The sequence below is a fragment of the Oreochromis niloticus genome, linkage group LG5, assembly GCF_001858045.2.
Source record: "Oreochromis niloticus isolate F11D_XX linkage group LG5, O_niloticus_UMD_NMBU, whole genome shotgun sequence".
In the NCBI taxonomy this organism is placed as follows: Eukaryota; Metazoa; Chordata; class Actinopteri; order Cichliformes; family Cichlidae; genus Oreochromis; species Oreochromis niloticus.
Window position 1 is genome coordinate 20,949,807 of NC_031970.2, and position 22,724 is coordinate 20,972,530.

The 22,724-nt window shown below is 37.0% G+C and overlaps 1 protein-coding gene across 2 annotated transcripts in view; it reads right to left on the minus strand.

The window, feature by feature from the left end:
* The window catches only part of LOC102080880 (uncharacterized), a 41,028-nt gene extending 20,759 nt beyond the window's left edge, over positions 1-20,269 (minus strand). Inside the window, exons 1-15 of one of the 2 annotated variants that reach the window (XM_005469609.4) lie at positions 20,155-20,264; positions 19,963-19,989; positions 19,508-19,804; positions 19,039-19,320; positions 18,598-18,891; positions 18,182-18,460; positions 17,659-17,952; positions 16,940-17,233; positions 15,221-15,301; positions 15,100-15,141; positions 14,539-14,643; positions 10,016-10,056; positions 9,825-9,891; positions 5,688-5,728; positions 4,270-5,597 (exon numbers count right to left, since the gene is read on the minus strand). In XM_005469609.4, coding sequence (XP_005469666.3) covers positions 5,499-5,597; positions 5,688-5,728; positions 9,825-9,891; positions 10,016-10,056; positions 14,539-14,643; positions 15,100-15,141; positions 15,221-15,301; positions 16,940-17,233; positions 17,659-17,952; positions 18,182-18,460; positions 18,598-18,891; positions 19,039-19,320; positions 19,508-19,804; positions 19,963-19,989; positions 20,155-20,188 — 2,277 coding nt within the window. In that variant the 5' untranslated portion in view covers positions 20,189-20,264 and the 3' untranslated portion in view covers positions 4,270-5,498. Of the gene's footprint in view, positions 1-4,269; positions 5,598-5,687; positions 5,729-9,824; positions 9,892-10,015; positions 10,057-14,538; positions 14,644-14,866; positions 14,951-15,099; positions 15,142-15,220; positions 15,302-16,939; positions 17,234-17,658; positions 17,953-18,181; positions 18,461-18,597; positions 18,892-19,038; positions 19,321-19,507; positions 19,805-19,962; positions 19,990-20,154 lie in introns of those variants that run through there. The other variant, XM_019358862.2, reaches the window with a different exon arrangement.
* Positions 20,270-22,724: the final 2,455 nt, after the last annotated feature.

Consider the following 22,724-nt stretch of genomic DNA (forward strand, 5'->3'; position numbering starts at 1 on the left):
GTAGGCTAAGTTTTTTTTAGCTAATTATAAGTTGAATCTGGTAGTTGGGGTTGTTAGCTAAGATACCGTCATTAAGAAGCGGCACAACTAATGTGTCTATGCGAGCTAATTTGCGATGTGCACCGCTGGCCCGACCATTTATTTTTTAATTCACCTTCTCAGATTAATTCACTGTGTGTCGTGCCCAGGGCTGGACTGGGACAAAAAAATCGGCCCGGGCATTTTGACTAGAGAACGGCCCCCCAGGTATTATAGGAAAAGCCATAAAGCCTTTGAATGAAAACAAACGCTGTTGTGACAGTGATGTACACTGTCTTGTTGGTATATGTATGATTTCTATACATTTTACATCAGATAACAACTTCGGTTGTAAGATTCAGATATTTTTTTTATTAAAAGCTAGACACTTTAAATGAGAATAAGAAAGAAAAGTATTTCTTTGTGCCCCCCTTTCCCTGTTAATGCCCTACCTGTCAGCTACTTAGAAACGGATCCTGGTGTTATTTGTCCCTCAGAAACAGTTCATAACTTCCCTTCAACTCACTGATGTCACCTAAAAGATAAAGCTGTTTCTCCATCACCTGTTTAGCTCTGATGATTCAGTAAGGACATCTCCTGGTTTCCCTCTCACCAGATCCAAACCGACATCATGACCAGCAGCTTTTACAGCTGTGGCTCCAACATCAGCTGATACTAGAAATTAATATTAAATAAATTCTAACAACAGCTGATCAAGGTTAAACGTGCTGCTGTTGTTTAGCGTAACATCCGCTGGTTTCTTCTTTCTGGCGCAAAGTGGGACATAAACAAACAAGAGAGACAGGACTTGCATCAGAAATACCGATCAGCTGATCATTGATCAGTTTCATGATTGAAGTAGCAACAGGAGAGGGAGAGGGAGAGAATGAGAGAAGAAGAAACAGCTGCAGCGTAAAGACACAGAATAACTCCAGCTTTGTGTCTTTTTTCATTCTAGCATAGTACGGGACAAACTGTGTTCCTTTTCAGCTCAATACGAAACACGTAATATTTTCTCTGAATACGGGACAATTCCATTGTTAACGGGATGGTTGGCAACTCTACTAACTAACCTTATGAATAAAATAAAGTTCACTATCAGTAACATCATAGCACCCACCCAGCTGTATAGAAACTCCGTCATGCTAGCTAGTAGGCAATACGAGTTATTGTAACTGACTGTAAAAAGTCAGCACAATGAAAATAAACTACACCTAAACTTGGTTTATATCTGACCCAGATAGACTGCAGGTCATAACTTCTTACCTGAAGTTCAGTTCACCTGACATTCGGACCGGCGGCCGCCTCGGGTCTCTTCTCCTCCTGCCTCCCCTTTTCCTCATCCACCTGCTGGCCTCCACCACTTGCTAATGTTACTTAATCTGTGGAAGCTCCGCGATAGCCACCACCAAACAATTGAGTTATTTTTACACATCTGCCAGCATCTGGCCAATTCACCACCTTTCATTGTTTATACCGTTACGAAAAAACAAAAAACTAAAACCATCGGCCCATATGCCTGATGGCCAGTCGAGCTATGGTCATGCCATCAGTTAACCCTTGGCGTGCTATGGCACACGTGCCCAGGGTTGCCGCCCCCTGTATTAGAGTAACAGGTGTGTAGCATTGCTAACTAGCTAGCAACAAGCCCCCAACACATTGCAAGTGCTAGCGGCTAATCTAGCAAACGAATTAACAACAGAGTGATTTTAGATGTTTTAGAACTATAAGATGATAAGCTGTGAGTCTTTTTCATAACAGTGACATGGTTGTTTTTACCTTAATTGAACGAGTCGTCAGTTGCGGTAAACCCATCAGCAAATAAACTGGAGCAGCCGGGCTATGTAAAAAGTGTAGGGGGGCATGTGGGCGGGAGGGTGACACAGTCGCTCCACCTCAAGTCACTACTGCACAGACTCTGGCTCCAAAAATGCAAGATGGCCTCCACAAGTGGGATATTTTGGCTTCATTTCTGAACAATGGGAGGAGGTGCTGTCATGTCATCCATGTTTTGTACAGTCATTGGAATGGACGTATTAGAGTTGTTTAGAAGTGTTACTACCACCTAGTGGTAATTAAGCAGAATGCCCTTTTGAAGAGGAAGTCGTCTTCAGGAAGTAGTGTGCTCTTTTGCTTCAGTGGAAAATTGTAATCCAATGGCAATCTCTTCAATCCTGGTGTTAAAGTCCACAATATCGACTTCATCTGTAAATTCTTATACCTTTAATGCATATTAGTAAGTTCTGACACTATTTTTAGTTGAATCATTTGGAGGCAGGTGGACACTTGTATTTTCAGCAGATGCTTAATTTGTGGTTATGTATCGTTTTCTTGAACAATGTTATTCTCTCTGCGTCATGGAACAGCCTTCATTGTGTATTTTGTATTCATTTTTGTACAGTTTTACAAAAAAGAGAGAGAGAGAATTTATTTTCCTCATTAAATCCTGCCAAACACAACAAGCGGCCTGTTTCTTGGAGGATAAGGTGCTGGGAATAAAGAATGTTAAGCTAGCTGTATAGCTGAAATTACGTTGACTGCAACAAACTTTAGTGAGCATAATAAGATAGACACCTGCTAAATTAACAATAATAAGAAGACATAATTAATTGCCATACAGCTTAAGTAGTAACTTAGTATACTCACATTATACATGGACCATATATCAAACAGTAAGCTTATAATACACCAATGGAAACTTGCAGGCCGTGGGCCGAGGTTTCATCTCTAACTGCGCTCTTGTACTGAACTAGCTGGGTATAACAAGCTTCCCAATTAACAATTGTGACCACCAGAGGGCGCCAAACCATATAAAACAAAAGAATATTATCACATTCAAACTATACCAACACATTCTGGTTTTGTTTCAGCTGAGCTTCGTCTCTTTGGTTAAAGATCTATCTAAGAGTAAATCTGAGTTATTTCTGATCTGTAGCTTTTGTGAACTTATATGAAATGCAAAGTATAATGTAATATTCAGAATCCCAACATACTAATATTATTTCCTAAATGTGGCCAACACACACAAAGGCAGCAGAATTTAAATAGTTTTAGCATAGTTTTAAAGATAAAACACATTTTATCCTTGTCTTTATCTTTATAGTTTGATCTTGCTTGACCTCGAAGAAGGGTTATCAGTCCCTTTATGTTTTCAGTACAACATTGCAGTAAGGAACATAGTTTTTAATAGCTCTTCATAGCATTAATATCGCGTTGACCTTCATATCAGTCTATTGATCTTGAATGAGAGGTCAGAGGTCTAATCTGACATGACATTTTAAGTCTTTATACGGTACTTTCTATATGCTGACCATATACACCAGACTTGTAAGAATCATAGTTTCTAAGTTATATTCTGTCATTTTTTTGACCAATAAATCATTAACTCCGCCTTGAAGACCTTACACCCCTACAAAGTTTTAGTAGTAACTTACAAAAGAAACACAAAGATAAGAAACACATTTTGATAAACCGCAAAAGTAGATTTTTGAAGGTTCTATACTGATGCAAATGTGCTGTTATGATTTCCTCATTTCCAAAAAACAAAAAGATATCTAGGCACAACCTTAAAAAGAATGAATTTGTCAAAGAAAACAGCTGTAAAGATATTTTGTTTATTGGCAACATAAATGCTTAACTATTTTTAAAAGTAATTATCAAACTTAAAGTTTGATAATTACTTGATAATGTGCACTTTATTTAGTTAAAGCGCTAATTTCAATTAGAATTCAAAGGCACAGCATTTATTCTCATATTTAGATCAATTATCACAGTTGACTTGGTTTTTAAATAAATTACATTTAATTACGTTAAACCATCAAAAATGAAACTGGAAAAAATACACAAGTCAAAAATGCAATACCATAATTGTAAATAGCGATGCCATGTTGAAGTATTCATTTTTTCTCATGCTGGGGCTGATGTAAATATATGAAGTATAGAAATAGAGGCTAGAGAATGCAGAGTTGTTCTCTCACCCGTGTGGTCTGCATTTAATTATATATTTGGGTTTCACTTTTTCAAGGCAAGATTTTTAAATTTACTTCATCAGCATCTGCACAAGAAAATTTTATTCACGGTCACGCTTTTAGAGAACATGAACAGATATAAATTTGCACAATGAGACGGTTTCCCTTTTTAGTATTGAAGTACATTCATATTTTGTTTACTTTTTTAAAATTCACATTGATGAAATAACATAAATTACCAGAAAGACAGTGTAGATTTTAACATGGCTTTATTCTGTTCTTGTTTTAAAGCCAATGATATTTAAGGAAAAACTTCTTCATTTACAGTTTTTTTTTTTGTTTGTTTGTCTGTGTGTGTGCATGCATGTGTGTGTACTCATGTGTATCTGTGTCCAGAAGAACAAAACATATCCTGTTACAAAAATATCTTGAACATAATACAGACAATGTTTAATGCAGCTGCCATGTATTGGTATAGAAGGACTGTATTTCATACTGTACCTTCCATGGTCAATAGAAACTTCTTGGCTTTACATATATTATCTCCCCTGCAATGTCTGCATGCAGTAATGCATTTTCTGCAAACGTGTCTGGTGGATCAGGTGGTTTTCTCATGGTCACTATCAGATCTCCTTTCCTTCTTACACCAAGGCAGTTTTTGCTCTTTTTTTTGTCATTTTTTATTAACATTGAAGCACATGGTGAGGAAATTTTCTCACATGCACATATATTCTTCTCTTAGTTTTTAGTTAGATCTTTGTTTGGTTTTCCTCAGCGCTGTTGTAAATAATTTTTCTTTAATACATATGTTGGCATAATTAATGTTGTATAGGAATGAATGCTGCCAACCATGGCTATGCAAAGTTCTGAAATCCTTCAACCTCACTGACTACTGACATCTAACTGTGATTGTAATTATTATTAACTGGTTTCAAACCAATAGTCTATTTTATAAGACTGATTAAACTAAAAACTTATTTAGATTTCCCACTGATTTTAACAAATTTAGTTATTAGAATCTCCAAATTAATAGTTAATCAGTAAAGATCAGCTTAACTGCTTTATTGGTTTTTCTTCCCTTATTAAGATCATTCTTAACAAGGTAGATAAACATAAAGAAAGCTCCAGCATTTTTGCTGGCACTGCCCTTGTGAGTCAGTTCCAGCAGTGATGACAGTATGTAAAAAACTCCATAATGTTCTACAGAACACATTTTGTAGAAAGCACAAATACTGCTTGAATAATACTGCACTGGTAATACAAATCTCTGGGCTGACATCAGAAAGCAAGCCATGCACATATGAAATGTTAAATTGGGTTTAATACTTCTCTATTAATCTTTTGGAAATTATTGTCTTAAGTAGAAATATTATCCAGGTGAGATTCCTACAAAATAAAAGAAAGAAAGAAAGAAAGAAAAATATTTTCCTGTCTTATCGATATGGCTTGAGTGTGTAATGGCCATTCAGTCTTATCTTCTGTTTTTTGCCAGTTCAATATTTTTAATGTGTTTCAGTGTGCCTGTAGAGTGCTGTATGCCAGGTCTGTTTTCACTGTAGGTGTTTCATCTGGCTCCTCAGGGATGCTTGAGTACAAGTGGTATAAGGAAGACTAGAAATAAAATAGAGCAAAAGTTATTTGCATCTGTATTTTCTCTGTAGTAAATACATTAAATGCTGAGGATGCACTTGTCTCACTTACATTCTCAGTTTGAGAATCTTGTCTTTTGAGTTGATTAGACCCTGTGAGTAATACAGAACCAGAGTTATCTTTATTTTCACTTTGTATGTCTTCTTGTATGTGTATGAAATAGGAAAAGGTCTGAGGAGTGTACCATAAAGCAAAATTATTAGGTTAGCAAGGTAAGTTGAGTGTAAAGCAGGAGATTTTAGTGTCACAAAAGTGGATCCCTTTTTACCACCTACATCGCTATGGTAACCTATAATGAACACATTACCTGGTCCAGACCAGTCTATGGTCGTGTCCAAATTCATGGGCTGCATCCTCCTGAGGACCCGGCCTTCGCGATCTACGTGGGCCGGGTCCTCAGAAGGTCGGGTAGGCCGGAAGTAAACGGCTGTGAAATTGGACGGTCTAGCCTTCTGATTAGCGTCACCGCTGTCTCGGTGGAGTTTAATAAACTCGGCCGTCTGCTCCTTGCTATCTAAAATATAACAGGACACTGGCGTAAATTCTCGACCGTCTCACACTTCTGTTTAATCGGTTTTCTGTTTGACGTTTATTCCGCTGTGTGAAAACCGAGGAACTCACCCGGGGGATTAATAAAGTTTTATTTTATCTAATCTAATCTAATAACTTTAATCTCAGCCAAACCGATTTACTCACGAACAAATAAAACACTGAAAAAAGCCAAACAATATCATTTTTAGGTTGTCTAAGTGACTTATATATTACATTTAACCTGAGTAGCGAAAGTCCGGGGTGATCTGAAAATGATGTGCCAGGAGTTGTGCCGTTTTCGGCGGCTTCAGTGACCCTCGAGCTCTCGGCTAGCTATCGAGCTAGTGGGTAACAGACGTCTCCGAAAACATCGAAGCACTTTTGCAAATATGCAATATCTTGATAAACCAAGCAGATATTTGAAGTTTACACACCCACATTCTCGCCTGAAAATATGTTAAAAGTTTATTTTGTGACCCAGAAAGATTAATAAAAGTAATTTTAAAACTTAGTAGCGGCCGCCATTGCCGGAAACTGGAGTTTGGCTGGGCCGCGCTATGAATTCTGGGATATGGTGGGCCACGAAGGACACACCCGACCCATCCTTCAAATTCAGGGAAAAGGAGGACGCATTTGTCGGCAGCCTTCGGCGCGTTGCTGTGACGTAATCGGTCTACAAATGCGGCCTCAGGAGGATGCAGCCCATGAATTTGGACACGACCTATGTTAGAACTTTTGGCTTACAATTGGCTGGTAGTGACACATTTTCACTAATTCATGTTTTTATAGTATCCAGTAAGTGCAATATCGATTCACTACTGAAGGAAAACATTTTATATAAACAACATGTAGAAAACAGCAGTAAATAAAGCCCAGCAAACTGCATGTCACATTGTCATGGCATGCATTCATATTCAGATGGCAAAGTAGAAAATATCTAATCTTTTTTTGCTTGGTCCTATTCTTTTACCAAACTTTTGTTTTGAAACTGTTGTAATTGCAGTTACTAGAACACAGATTAGAAAAGTGATCAGTTACATTTGTAGACTGTTTATCACAGGGAATATCTATTTGATCACTAAAATGAATTTCACATTTATTTGGTGACAAACTACAATTTCCATGTCTCTTTTATGTTTAATCTCATGCAGTCTAACCCTTTAGAGCTTTTACAGCTGTTACATTAGAAATACACAGCAGCACCAAGATTTCACTGAGCAGTAATATAAATAGATTAACACGTTTACTTTAGTGCTCTGTACACTTGTGATGATCTTGTGAATGGTTACCATGATCATGATCAGCTGGATCCAATTCCAAACGGAGGCTTTGCTAAATCCATTTTCGGTTAGTATGTTTAATTATTTTATTTTAAAATATATAATTTCTTATGACCCTTGTTGGTTTTAATCTAGTTTAAACCAAACCACTCCACTGGATTTAGCTACATTCTGGACTGTCTTTTCAGAATCCAGTAGCTAGCGAGCTGATTGGAGACCGTGACAGCCAATCAGAATATTTGCATCCAAGTCTGTGATTTTGTGTGGTACACGGCGCAATCTGTCAAAAAATGTTTTAGTACGACTTTGGTAAGCTACGAAGCCCCATCGCTTGATGGATTGTAGGAGCATTACGGCTACCATAGTCAGGAGCCTCGCAGAGTAATACGTTTATTTATGGAGCATTATTATTTAATAAATGCTGACAATTTATTTCTGAGTATTTTTTTCATGTACATCCACGCTGTATGTTAATAAAAGTGCCTATGTGAGATTTGGGACACAGCTTTGATTAGGAATTCTCTTTTTGTTCTTACTTTATGGCTTTAAAAAAATATCAAGATATCTATTGTATATCGCCATCCAGCTAAAGAATATCGAGATATGTATTTTGGGCCATATCGCCCATGCACATATGCACACATACGTACACAAAGGTATATAAACCAACCATAAATAACCAGTCTAAATCTTATATACATAAAATACAGGATGACAGAAATGAAATGAATACCACAGATTGTGCAGAAGGTGCAGTTGGGAGTGAAGGTAGACAGCGAGACAGAGCAAGCGAGTGAGAGAGAGAGTTTTGAGATGTGGGAGATTTGTGACTTTTAGCATGGAGTATCTAGTTTGTGTGTTGTGTTGTCTCGTGTAATTAGTCTGTTGTGTAGTTGTTGTTTTGTTTTGTGTGTGAGTGATGGTACTAATGAATGTCACAAAGGCAGATTGCAATGTAAACGCTGTCTCTAGGTGAAAAAGAGGAGTGAGTCAGGCCTGCAGGGTTTCTCCCCGTGGTGTTCTCTTCTGTATTGTGACGGATAAACTTTTTTTTTTTTTTTTTACTGGCACAAATAATTTTGTGGGGCATCTTATTGTGACACCTGATTGTTCTCTCAATTTAGTTATAGTAATATTTTTAAATGGTTGTACAAATTAAAAAACAAAAACAGCTGTATTGGCTGCATTTTTAGATAACTAGTTGTATATGTTTACAAAATATGTGCCTAACTTTTCAAAATGTACAATTTATATTTGCATTTCAAGTTGTAAAAATAATTTACTCAACATGTCTGTTGCTTTTACAGTAAAAAATACTACTAGGATTTTATGTTTTTGTGTGATTTCAGATCAGTTGTGTTAACACAGTACGTAAATGAAAAAAACAACTAAATTCAGACACGTGAGGTTGAGCTGAAAAGAACTATACGAAGCAAGGCAGAAAAAAAAAATAAAATGAAGCAATTTGAACGTGAAATACAAATGTAAAATCAAAAGGAGTCAAAAATGGCCAGTTATATTTTGGACCTCAGAGTGTTAACCCAACAAATAATGAAAAACTAGGTTTAAATTTTTGTTCATGACAGTGCAGATTTCTGACATTTTGTGTGAATTTAAGCATCTAACAATTTGATTTTTTTTAACCAAAAAAGTGTGAAACTTAAGTTAGACTTGTGTTTGTAAAGCAACCACCACATGTTGTGTACCTTTTTGGATTTTATACTTATTGGGCTACATACATATTTATTATACAGGCTATACAGTACATAAAATCAAAATTTGCATGTTTTATGTAACTGAAGTGTTTAATTATGTGGGCTACAGAAAATAATTAAGTTATAGACTATATTTATATGAAAAGCATGTATATTTAGCGCATTTGAATCATTTTAACCATATGTAACCACCTGCATATGTGTTTGATAAAAAGGGCTTTGATTTTGCCACCCCATTTGATTTCCTTACCACCCTCATGCCACCCCCTGAACATTTCTCTAGATCCTCCCCTGTGGGTTGTGCCATGTCGCAAGTTTTGTGAGGTGCTTTTGTGGTATTTAATGGATCGTATTACATTTTTTTCTCCCCGATATCTGATCCAGTAATTTACGTCAGGATCAGACGGATACCCATACTGTATATTGGATCGGTCCATCCCTAGTTTCAAGTCCACTAACGCAAAGAAAGCCTGGCTATGTTGATCTTGGTTTGTAGTATAACCCTCTGATATTCATGCACTAAGATGGTGTTTATTGTATAAATGCTTTGCACATTAAATGATATCATTTTGGTTCCTCATCCAAATAATGTTACTTGTTATACAACTGTAACAACCCTTAGACCAAAATTTAAAAAAGGAAACAAAAAAGCAGTAGCTTACCTTTAGGTGGGTCATCACCAGGGACCAAACTGGTCATATTGAAGGCTTCAGTATCATTTGGAGACATCTTGTTTGATAAGAAGAGAAGAAAAGGAGTAAGAGGAGAAGTCATGAATGACCTGTAATTAAGTACCTGAATTATTAGTACATAAAGGGAATTTTATTAAAACAAAAAAGAAAAAGAAAAGTACCCATCCTCCTCGGTCAGTTTTTTTTGTGCTTGAAAAATTATCTACAACAAAAGGCAAAACAAAAATCAGCATAAAAAACTAGCACACAGGGGGACAAAAAATTACTCAAGGACATCCTATTAAACACAATACCAGAAATGATTAAAGAATAAATATTTAATTAATTAAAGTCATAGCGGATGTGACAGTGATGTTACATCACGGAGAAAAAGAAAAGCATTAATTGTCAAGTGATTGTTAGTTAATACATACTAAAGTAAAGTGTTCTCTTTGCTTTAATCACAAACAGCAATCTGTCATTAAGCTTCTCTCATACCTTTTTTGTCCAGCATTTTGAGTTAATTTTGTATTTTTGCTTTCTTATATTATATTGAAAATATGTTCTTTTGTTGGTATTATCAGTTAGGTTTAAGTTGAGTTTTATTCTAGTTCAGGTTTTCATTTATGTTTGTATTTCATAGTTTCTTTCATGCTCCTGCTCAAAATCATGTTCATAGTCGTGATAGTCTTTCCTAGTTTTTCCCATTTAGGTTTTAGTTTAGCTCTCACCGCTGTTCATGTTTTGTTTTGCATTCTTGTTATCTAATAAAAGTTCGCCTTTTGTTTAAAGCTCACTACCATCTCCTCTCATGTTCTGTATTTGGGTCCATTTCACAAACACACCGGCGTACATGTTTGCATCCATCCAAACAGGTATGAGAAAAAACCCTGTCATTTTGTGGCAGCAGTTGTCAATTGACTCTGGAAGCAGAATACTACTTGAAATCTATATGGGGATAGGCATTCTCATGGGTGTGTGATAGGGTGGGCAGATCGAGCCAAATATCGATAATATCGATACTAACGCTGGTATCAGTATTGGACAGATACCAATGCAATTGGATCATAGGTTGCTTCTATCCAGTATGTATGCACCCCACTGAACTCTGTTAAATACATTTTTACTATATATTTTAAATTAAAAAATATACTTCAAACATGCGCTATGAAAAATATCTAAACCTTTCTCAGTTTTGTCATGTCAATGCTTTTTACCCCGTAGCACATTTAAACAACAGAAGCTGACACACAGTCTTTTAAAGATGGGCACATTTACAGTGGCTTGCAAAGGTATTTGGCCCCCTTGAACTTTTCCACATTTTGTCACATTACAGCCACAAACATGAATCAATTTTATTGGAATTCCACGTGAAAGACCAATACAAAGTGGTGTACACATGAGAAGTGGAACGAAAATCATACATGATTCCAAACATTTTTTACAAATAAATAACTGCAAAGTGGGGTGTGCGTAATTATTCAGCCCCCTGAGTCAATACTTTGTAGAACCACCTTTTGCTGCAATTACAGCTGCCAGTCTTTTAGGATATGTCTCTACCAGCTGTGCACATCTAGAGACTGAAATTCTTGTCCATTCTTCTTTGCAAAACAGCTCCAGCTCAGTCAGATTAGATGGACAGCGTTTGTGAACAGCAGTTTTCAGATCTTGCCACAGATTCTCGATTGGATTTAGATCTGGACTTTGACTGGGCCAGTCTAACACATGGATATGTTTTGTTTTAAACCGTTCCATTGTTGCCCTGGCTTTATGTTTAGGGTCGCTGTCATGCTGGAAGGTGAACCTCTGTCCCAGTCTCAAGTCTTTTGCAGACTCCAAGAGGTTTTCTTCCAAGATTGCCCTGTATTTGGCTCCATCCATCTTCCCATCAACTCTGACCAGCTTCCCTGTCCCTGCTGAAGAGAAGCACCCCCAGAGCATGATGCTGCCACCACCATATGTGACAGTGGGGATGGTGTGTTCAGAGTGATGTGCAGTGTTAGTTTTCCGCCACACATAGCGTTTTGCATTTTGGCCAAAAAGTTCCATTTTGGTCTCATCTGACCAGAGCACCTTCTTCCACATGTTTGCTGTGTCCCCCACATGGCTTGTGGCAAACTGCAAACGGGACTTCTTATGGTTTTCTGTTAACAATGGCTTTCTTCTTGCCACTCTTCCATAAAGGCCAACTTTATGCAGTGCGCGACTAATAGTTGTCCTATGGACAGATTCCCCCACCTGAGCTGTAGATCTCTGCAGCTCGTCCAGAGTCACCATGGGCCTCTTGGCTGCATTTCTGATCAGCGCTCTCCTCGTTCGGCCTGTGAGTTTAGGTGGACGGCCTTGTCTTGGTAGGTTTACAGTTGTGCCATACTCCTTCCATTTCTGAATGATGGCTTGAACAGTGCTCCGTGGGATGTTCAAGGCCTGGGAAATCTTTTTGTAGCCTAAGCCTGCTTTAAATTTCTCAATAACTTTATCCCTGACCTGTCTGGTGTCTAAATCCAATCGAGAATCTGTGGCAAGATCTGAAAACTGCTGTTCACAAATGCTGTCCATCTAATCTGACTGAGCTGGAGCTGTTTTGCAAAGAAGAATGGGCAAGGATTTCAGTCTCTAGATGTGCAAAGCTGGTAGAGACATACCCTAAAAGACTGGCAGCTGTAATTGCAGCAAAAGGTGGTTCTACAAAGTATTGACTCAGGGGGCTGAATAATTACGCACACCCCACTTTGCAGTTATTTATTTGTAAAAAATGTTTGGAATCATGTATGATTTTCGTTCCACTTCTCATGTGTACACCACTTTGTATTGGTCTTTCACGTGGAATTCCAATAAAATTGATTCATGTTTGTGGCTGTAATGTGACAAAATGTGGAAAAGTTCAAGGGGCCGAATACTTTTGCAAGCCACTGTACATCACAGGTCTCTAAAAAACACACTTAATATATTAGAAAAGCTAAAAGTATTTTTTTACTGTGTTTTTTTATTGTGTTTAGTAAAAGTCAGAGCACTCATTCAGCAAGACTGAACTTAACAGAGTTTTATTGCTTGGTTGATAGATACATAACAAAACTGGGAGGGCTAAGGGCAGATACAAAATGGACATATGGAAAGGACACATAGCAAGAGGGAAATTGCAACACTTGACGGTGGTAGATGGACAATAAATACATGAGGGCAAATGAGGGAACAAAACACAGGTGGAACACAGCCACCTTGGTTGGTAATTGGTCCCATTCATGTCTTTGTCTCGTCTCTGTATCTCTGGAACACAGAGACAAGACAAAGACATGAATGGGACCAATTACCAACCAAGACAACCTAAACTAGAAATACTGATAAACTCGAGAACAAGCAAACTGAACTGTGGAACATAACACACACAGAGAACATAAGAATGAATAAACAAGACTCAAAACTCTAACAGAAAACACTGGGTCAACGACCCAGGTACCATACCATGATAATTCAGCTCATAAATCATGATACACTATTCCCCTACATAAGCTCTCTTTATAGATTAAAAGTATCAGTATTGGCAATACTGCTGTTAATTTACCTGGCATTGGATTGATACCAAAATTTGCAGTATTGCACAGCACTAGTGTGTGAACAATTACTAGAGCTTGTCAAGATGAGAGGCCTGCAGTTTGCGACTAGTTGTTTGGTCAGTGTAGACAAACTTCTGGACCTTGACAGGACTAGTGTCCTAGACAAACTAACGCTGACTGTGCTTTCATTGGCCACTTTGGCCTATGATGCAAGAAATCTTTAATAACTCCTTTAAGGTGTTGAAAGTTTTAATGATAGAGAAGGGAATGCCTGCCATGTCCAGCGGATCATTTGGAGGCTCCATTGAGACTTTTAGATTAATATCTCTGAGTAATCACTTAGTTGACCAAATGCACGGAGTTTAACTGTTTATGCTAAAACTTATTTTACTTACTTTTATCATTGATATTTAATCTCGTTGTACATATTGGCAGTTAACCACGTCACAGAGTTCTTATGCTGTTAATTCAGCTCAGATTATTTTTTAATAAAGATATATTTGATACACTTTAAAATCAGGATCATCACAGCTGATCATTTTTAGCTAATAGTAAATAGTTAGATAACGATAGCAGTAATAACATTTCACAATTCTACAGGCAGGAAGGAGTGCAGAGAGGTGAAGACTACCAAGGAGAGTGCAGCAAAAGAGTGCTATGTTTTAATCTGGTCCAATTTGCCAAAGATAGGATTTGTTAAACGATAAGGGAGGCTTTATTTTATTTTTTAAATTAATTCATGTATTAGGGGGCAGGAGGGGTCTATCTCTGCTTTCCTTCCTCTAAAAGTCACCACACACTGTTAGGATCTGACATCAATAGAGTAACAGTTAGATTAAAAGAGCTCGGCGAGTTAATGTATTCACCGGTGTGTTGAAGCAGTGAGGTACAGTGTTGGTGCGGAGCAGCTGAAACATAATGCTGAGTCTTAAAGAGGAATAAGAAAATTGTGGGAAAGCATATAAGTATGGAAGAGAAGTAAAAGATATGGAGGTCAGAGGAAATCAGTCGGTTTATGAACAGAACGGCGGTGGAGCTCGTCAGGGGATTTTGTGTATAAACTTTTTATAATATAGTGTGATCAGAAATACTTCAAACTGTAGAAAAGGTTTGAGGCTTTACATGACATAAGGAATTGTTACTGTCCTTACCATTTCTTCTTTTCACACAGACAAGAGCCATTCCCAGTGAGATGATGCCCACGATTACACCAAAACCAGTTGCAACTACAGGTAGAAGTTTATGGGCAGGAAGTACTAGAAAAGCACAGACCACAAACAAGTGTCAGTCTTGCTTCCATTTTGGTGGAAGTAAAGAAGAAAGACATCTACTGTTAAAAACCAACAAATCTCTTATTTTACAGTCCTGAGAGCAGCAAAGTATGCTGAATGACATGTAGGCAAAGAACAAACTTCACTGATATGCAAAGCAAAACCCTCTTAGTATGATGAATACACTGTTTAAGAAAATTTCACTCACCTGAAGATGTCCTTGGTGTGGTCACAGAAGAAGTAGTCCCTTTAGTGCTGAGCTTTGTAGAAATAAGGTCTACTGAAATGTCTACTGTTAAAAACCAACAAATCTCTTATTTTACGGTCCTGAGAGCAGCAAAGTATGCTGAATGACATGTAGGCAAAGTACAAACTTCACTGATATGCACAGCAAAACCCTCTTGGTATGATGAATACACAGTGCAAGGAAATTTCACTCACCTGAAGATGTCCTTGGTGTGGTCACAGAAGAAGTCGTCCCCACTGAAATGAATATCTCTAAATGTCAAAAAACACCACAGCAATTGACCGAAGCATTTTTATTCACTTGTAAAAATCTTACCAATAGTTGTGTTTCTCCTGATTGTGTGAATTGTAAAGTCCATAGAAGGGGGAGGAGCAAAGGTCAAAGTGTTTTTTTCAGCTGCAATAAAAGAAGATTGTGTAGTGATTGTTTAACTATTTGAGTTTCTTGTGAATTCACCACAAAAGGCATTTTTCTTCCACTACTGCAAAACTGTCATACAGCAGCAAAGTGTCAATGTTTTACACTTAACATTAAACTTTCAAATTCAAAACAATGTTGTAGGGCTTTAATACTGATTGAGTGATTTGAATACTTTGATTATAAAAAACTCTCGACACAGTCTTTGCTTTGATGCTTCCTTTAACACGCGGCTCTGTAGTGCTCCGATGTATTAAACGATGTAAATGCAACTAGAACAAGACCTGCAATACAAAAGTATTTAGAAGCAGTGTGTGAATAAAAGGTTTGACAACATTGATCCTACACACACTGATAACACAATAGCAACAGTGATGATGACGCTGACACAGTTTAACATGGAGCCAGAGTTTGTTTATGGGCAAGAGCAAAGAAGCGGAGGCGTTACTGAGACATGAGGTCAAGGTGAGTGAAACAAAATGTGTTTTTAACGTTAAAACAGCAGCGATGTTCCTGTAATCACCATTAAAACCTTTACTTTAGCGTGAGTCCGTCATCAAAGCACCTGATCAACAAACTTCCAACGTGAAGAAAAGCAAACTCTGCAGCTGCTCCATCCACCGCTATTTGTTTTAAACAGAGAAAAAAATCAGCAGTAAGCCTCCAGAAGTAGTATTAAAATATGCAGATGAACTGAGTCTGAGATCAGACTGGTTAAAACATACAGCTTGCTGAAGGCTGACGGTAGCAGTCTTATTTTACATGGAAGTGGTACCTGCAGCAAACAGGGGCTAAACCGTATTAACTTGAAGACTCTTGTAACATTTTCACACTGAAAGTGAAATCATATCAGATAATGTGCTAATTAAACTGCATTAATATTTAAAAATATAGGAATAAAAACTATTTTAACAACCTAATAAAAATATAAATGGGAATTTAAACTGTGATCCACTGACCTGAGAGTTGTTAGGTTGGACACTGAATTATTATTAATATTTATTATTAACATCTAGAACATCGTATCATCGGTTTTGTGCCTTAGTTTAGATTACACATATATCTTGCTTTGTTTTATTGGACCTTTGACTGAACTTTAAACTATTTATAAATTTTTTAATTTAAGATAAAGCTTTCTTAAAATATATTTTGTATGAACACACACACACACACACACACACACACACACACACACATATATATATATATATATATACATATAATTTACAAATACGATTTTTTTACAGATCTTATAGGCAGTAAACTTTGCAATTTCTAAAATGGAAGCTTAGTCAATAACTAAAATAATCGGTAGCTGAAGCCCTATAATATTATTTTACTGTCATCTGATGTCATTGCATAACACATAATGCACTGTAAATACATCCATCAATACTCAGAATTCTGCTCCCTGGACGGACTTAAATTAATTCAATAGATAGGCAGTTTATTTAAGGATGGAAATATATATCACCTCCTAATATCTGGTACATTACATTGTTAAAGCTAAAAAGAACCTTATAAACATCAGTTTTCAGCTACCCTTTTTCATTTGTAGAAATAAATGCACATCCTGTAATGAGGTATAATAGAGAGCAGCACATTGTGATCACTTACTTTGTATGTTAATGAAAGATATGTTGCTGTGAGGAGACTGGTATTGTCCTCCTTTATGCTGTGACATGTAAAAACATGTGACTTCCACCTCAGCAGGTGAACTCTGCTGTGCCATAGAGAGGAGCTCAGTTCCTGTCAGTGTCTGCTGACAGGAGATGGACGTAGATTTTTTTCTTCTCATAAAGTACAAAAAACACTGCGTCACAGAAACAGATGATGGAGTCTGACAGTTCACTGTGACTGAGTCTGTTTCTGTGATCATCATTAGATTCATTGTCAGTTCGGGTCGAGGAGCTAAAAAATGTAAAGATTTCTCAAGTTAATTAAAGAAATGTTTCATTTATTGAAACTGCTTATGTATCTTATGCACATTTAAATTTTCCTCACACCTAAAACAACCGACAAGTTGAGAGAGGTTGTTGTTTTTTTCTACTGATACTTTAGCTGGACATCCTCATATTAGTTAACTGCATTAGTATTTACTCACTTTGTATAATAGCTGTAATTTCTGACATGTTACTCAATGGAAATTTTGTTTTAAATTGACTCTTAAATTCAAACAAATGGCAGTTTATTTAAGAATGTAACATCAGTTACATGTAAATGAAAAACTTTATAAAAATCAGTTTTTAGTTTCATTCTTTGGTTTATAAAAGCTAAAACTTTTTGCACATACTGTACAGAGGTATACTATAGAGCAGCATGTTATGATCACTTACTTTGTATGCTGATGGAGGACGTGTTACTATGCAGAGACTTATGTGGTTCTCCTTTATGTTCTAATGTGTAAAAACATGTCACTTTGACCTCAGCAGGTAAACTCTGCTCTGCCATAGAGAGAAGCTCAGTTGCTGTCAGTGTCTGCTGACAGGAGATGGACGAAGATTTTCTTCCTCTCATAAAGTACAAAAAACACTGAGACACAGAAACAGATGATGGAGTCTGACAGTTCACTGTGACTGAGTCTGTTTCTGTGATCACAGTTGGATTCACTGTCAGTTCAGGCCGAGGGGCTAAAAAATGTAAAGATTTTTTTAGTTAAATAAGCAAATGTTTCATTTACTTAAAAATAAAATATATTGATAGAAACTGATCTGAGAGTTTTACTTTTTAAAATAATCAAGTTTGATACACATGAACAATTTCCTCCAACAACCCTTAAGTTGAGAGCAACTTTGTTTTTTGTACTGATACTGTAGACAAACATCCTCACATTAGTGCACTTCAGCAGAATTTACTCACGTTGTATGTTGATGGGTGACATGTTACTCTCTGGAGATTTAAGTATATAAAAGTAATAACAGGTCACTTCAGCTGTAAGAGGTGAACTTTGACGTGTCCATGACAGAAATTCAGACCCTGTCAGAGTCTGCAGACAAGGAGCTGCTTTATCAGGTTTATGTCCTGAAATGATGAAATAACACCGAGACACAGGAACAGATGATGGAGTCTGACAGTTCACTGTGACTGAGTCTGTTTCTGTGATATTCTGTGGGTTCACTGTCAGTTCAGGCCGAGGATCTAAAAAATGTAAACAGTTGTTGAGTTAAATAAGCAAATGTTTAATTTATTTAAAATAAAATCTAATAATAGAAACTGTTTTTTTTTTCCTGATGCACATGAAAATTTTCCTCTTCACTCACAGCATGATCACTTACTTTGTATGCTGATGGAATATCTGTTACTGTGAGGAGACTGGTATTGTCCTCCTTTGTGCTCTGAGCTGTAAAAACATGTCACTTCCACCTCAGCAGGTGAACTCTGCTGTGCCATAGAGAGGAGATCAGTTGCTGTCAGTGTCTGCTGACAGGAGATGGACGTAGATTTTTTTCTTCTCATAAAGTACAAAAAACACTGAGTCACAGAAACAGATGATGGAGTCTGACAGTTCACTGTGACTGAGTCTGTCTTTGTGATATTCTGTGGGTTCACTGTCAGTTCGGGTCGAGGAGCTAAAAATGTAAAAATTTCTTGAGTTAAAAGAGAAAACATTACATTTATTTGAAAATAAAATCTAAAAAAAAAATGACTCTGAAAGTTTTATCTGATGCACATTTAAACCTAATATTACTGCGTTCATCAGAGTAGCATCTACTCACTTTGTATTGTGATTGGTGACGTGTTACTCACTGGAGATTTATATATATTAAGGTAAAAACATGTAATTTCAACTGTTACAGGTGAACTTTGACGTGTCCATGACAGAAATTCAGACCCTGTCAGAGTCTCCAGACAAGGACCTCTTTTGGCAATTTCATTTCCTGCAATGATGAAATGACACTGAGTGACAGAAACAGATGATGGAGTCTGACAGTTCACTGTGACTGAGTCTGTCTCTGCGATCTTCTGTGGATTTACTGTCAGTTTAGGTGGACGGAGATCTGAAAAATTCAGGTACATGTTAGATTAATTAAGCACATTTGCATCTATATTACATATTTTATATTGTAGATTTATAATAATTACATTTAGATTCATAATTATTGCAAGTACTTAGATAATAACTAATCAACCCCATAATTACTATTGAAACATATTATAAACTGTTCATGTACTTTTGTCACTCACTGTTTATGGTAATGGTGGATGGCTCGCTGTCGGGAGATGTATGTTTCAAGGTATCAATGTGTACAGTGTAAGAACATCTCACTTCAACCTCAGCAGGTAAACTCTTATGTGTGATCTTCAGCAGCTCGGTCGCTGTCATTGTCTGCACACAGGAGGAACCTTTGGACAGTTTTTGGCTTGCAATGTAGAAATCACACTGAGGCACAGAAACAGATGATGGAGTCTGACAGCTCAGTGTGACTGAGTCTGTCTCTGTGATCGCAGGTGGATTCACAGTCAGTTCAGGTGGAACACTGGCTGAAATTACATTTACACAGATGTTATTTCAAATAGTTTACATATGCACAAAAAGTATTGATGATGAGCAAAGCTGAGTTATTGTAGAGAAACTCCAGAGACAAAACAGTAAAATTAATAAACCCATACAGTGATAAACACATGAAACTACGACTGACCTTGTGCTTTAATTTCATGAAAGGAATCTGAAGAAGGAAAGAAGGAAAATACAAAATAGAATCAACAATAAAAAGATTCAAAATGTAAACTTGTGTTAGAGGTAAACATGCTAACACCTAACAGTAATAATAGGTGAGACTATATTTAGTAATAGCTGACATGAACAATGAATTATAAGAAGTTTAACTTACACATGAGAACGACTAGCAGCAGGAGATCAGCCATGATTAAAAGAACAATGTGAACGTGCAGCACAGACTACAACAGTCTGTCTGACTGCTCTGACTCTCACCTATATTAAATGTTAATTTTAGAACTTGTTTTCAGGAAAACCACAGTTTTCAAAGTGTCACACTAACTGGCCACAGTAAGACACACGCCACATACTGAGAACCTGCAATGATACACTTTTTAAACCCCCACCCATATAACTAGAATATATTTAGTCAACCTTTTTGTAGGCACGTAACAGTTAAAGTGTCTGTTGATCACTTCTGTTGCTTTGCTTTTGTGTTTCTTAGACATGCTTATTTCTACAATGGCAGAAGGATTAGTGGATACATGCTTTATCATATATGTCAAAACAACAAGTAATTTGGTTTTTAGTAAACGGATTATTAATTAAATTTTGAGATGTTGGTAAAAATGGTTAAAGAAATCTTTAGACACAGATGGGGATGCCATTTCCACCTGAATATCAGTACAATTTTTGTTTTTGTTCACCAGCCATTACAAAACTTTCTTTGAAGTAAAATGCATTTTAGCATACAGTATAGCTACAGTTAGAGTTCATATAAACTATACAGCAGAGGTCTCATCATTACTATAAACCATGCTATGCCTTGCAAGAAAAAATATGGCATAGGCATCCAACAACCCTAATACATGAGAATAAATGGACAAATAGAATTATAAATAACTTGTCTAAAATGAGACCATATAAAGTAAAAGAGGTTTGACTTCAAGGACAGACGTTCCTCCTAACTGCTGTTCAAATCTCCTCATTATGATGTTCAGCCAATCAGAAGAAAGTTTGTTTTAAAGGAAGCTAGCACAGGCTGTGGGTGAAGCAAGGCTTTTGTAGAGGACAACACAAGACAAGACAAGACCATATACACAAATAGGCGAGTGAACACGGGTAAAAGCAAACTAAAGTGAAACTAATGAGAGCAGAGCAGAAAAGCATATTACAGACAACAGCTGGAAGTCAAATGAAAGCAAGGAGTATAAGAAAACTAACCTTCCAAGTAAAACAGGAAAAAGACAAAAGATAAACAACAATACACACTAATTTTTTTTTCTTTGTCTGTTTCCTAAATGCTGGATACTTTTTTGTAATCAAAACTCAGAGAAACACACAGAGACCAAATAGACCTGCTGTAGCACACTTTTAGAAACCCTCAACCCATATAATGATGATATTGTTAAGTTAAATGGAAATCTGGACACAGGCACAGAGCACAGAGATGATCTTAAAAGGAAGGAATTTATTCAATAGGCGAGCAACAGTCTTTTCCTCAGAAATATGTTGGTGGAAGCTAAATTATGTATTATAAATGAGCTGTTCTCTCTCTCATGTGTTTCCAGAGAAAATCAAAAGTAATTTTGAAATAATTGTCTCTAAAGACCTGCTATTCTCCTTTTTAACAGCTTGTCAAAAGATGTATGACATTTTATTCTTAAATAATAACACTGCAAAATCTCCAGTGTTAAATTGACACGATAAACTGTCTATATGAATCCACTCTTTTGAGTGTTAAATGAACATTTTTGACAGTGTTATATTTCTAACAGTAACCTAGTCAGTGTTAAAGATTAACTCTGGTGTTACTTAGACTGCATCTAGCTCTTTAAATCCTCTTAAATAATCTCATACTTCTCAGAAACCAAAGAACCACTCCTTTCCATTCATGACATCCTAGCCATTCAACCACGTTTTCAAACCTGAGTTCCCCCCTCATTCCAGTTTCTACCCTCATCATTCTCCTATAGTTACCATAACTCCTGCAGTTAATAAATACATGCTCAATTGTTTCCATAACACCACACCAATTACATAGCCCCTTTAAATGTTTCCCCATCCTAAAAAGAGTGCCATTCATGTAACAATGCCCTGTTCTTATTCTACACATAACAATCTCCTCCCTCCTATTCAGTCCTCTATTTCTTTTACTTCTACTGTATTTTGTACCCTATACAATTGTCTCCCTCTAGTTTCATTATCCCATGCCATTTTCCATAACTTCTTACTTTCACTCCAAACTATACACTTTCCTTCAGATTTAGATAATGGTATCCGTACCTCTGCGTCTGCTCTTTTAATAACTTCCTTAGCCATTCTATCTGCTTTTTCTGGCCCTAGAGCTCCCCTTTCTCTGGCCTTAAATACCTTTAATTGCTGATGGGAGTCAGCTGTACAAAAGAAAACGGTGGCACCTAAGGCAGGAGGGACGGTAGGACAGTGGTCCCCAACCCCCGGGCCTCGGACCGGTACCGGTCCGTGAGTCGTTTGGTACCGGGCCGCGAGAGTTGAGGCTCAGGTGTGAAATGTATGGTTTTCAAGGTTTTTATTGGTTTTCAGCGTTATTTTGTTATCGTTTTTATCGTTAACTCGGTTCTCCTGGGTCTTTTCACGTGTGTTATGAATAAATCTTCTTTTTTCGGTACCGGTACTAGTTTTATTTTGTTGTATTTATCCGCGACACCTTAAAGGCCGGTCCGTGAAAATATTGTCGGGCATAAACCGGTCCGTGAGGAAAAA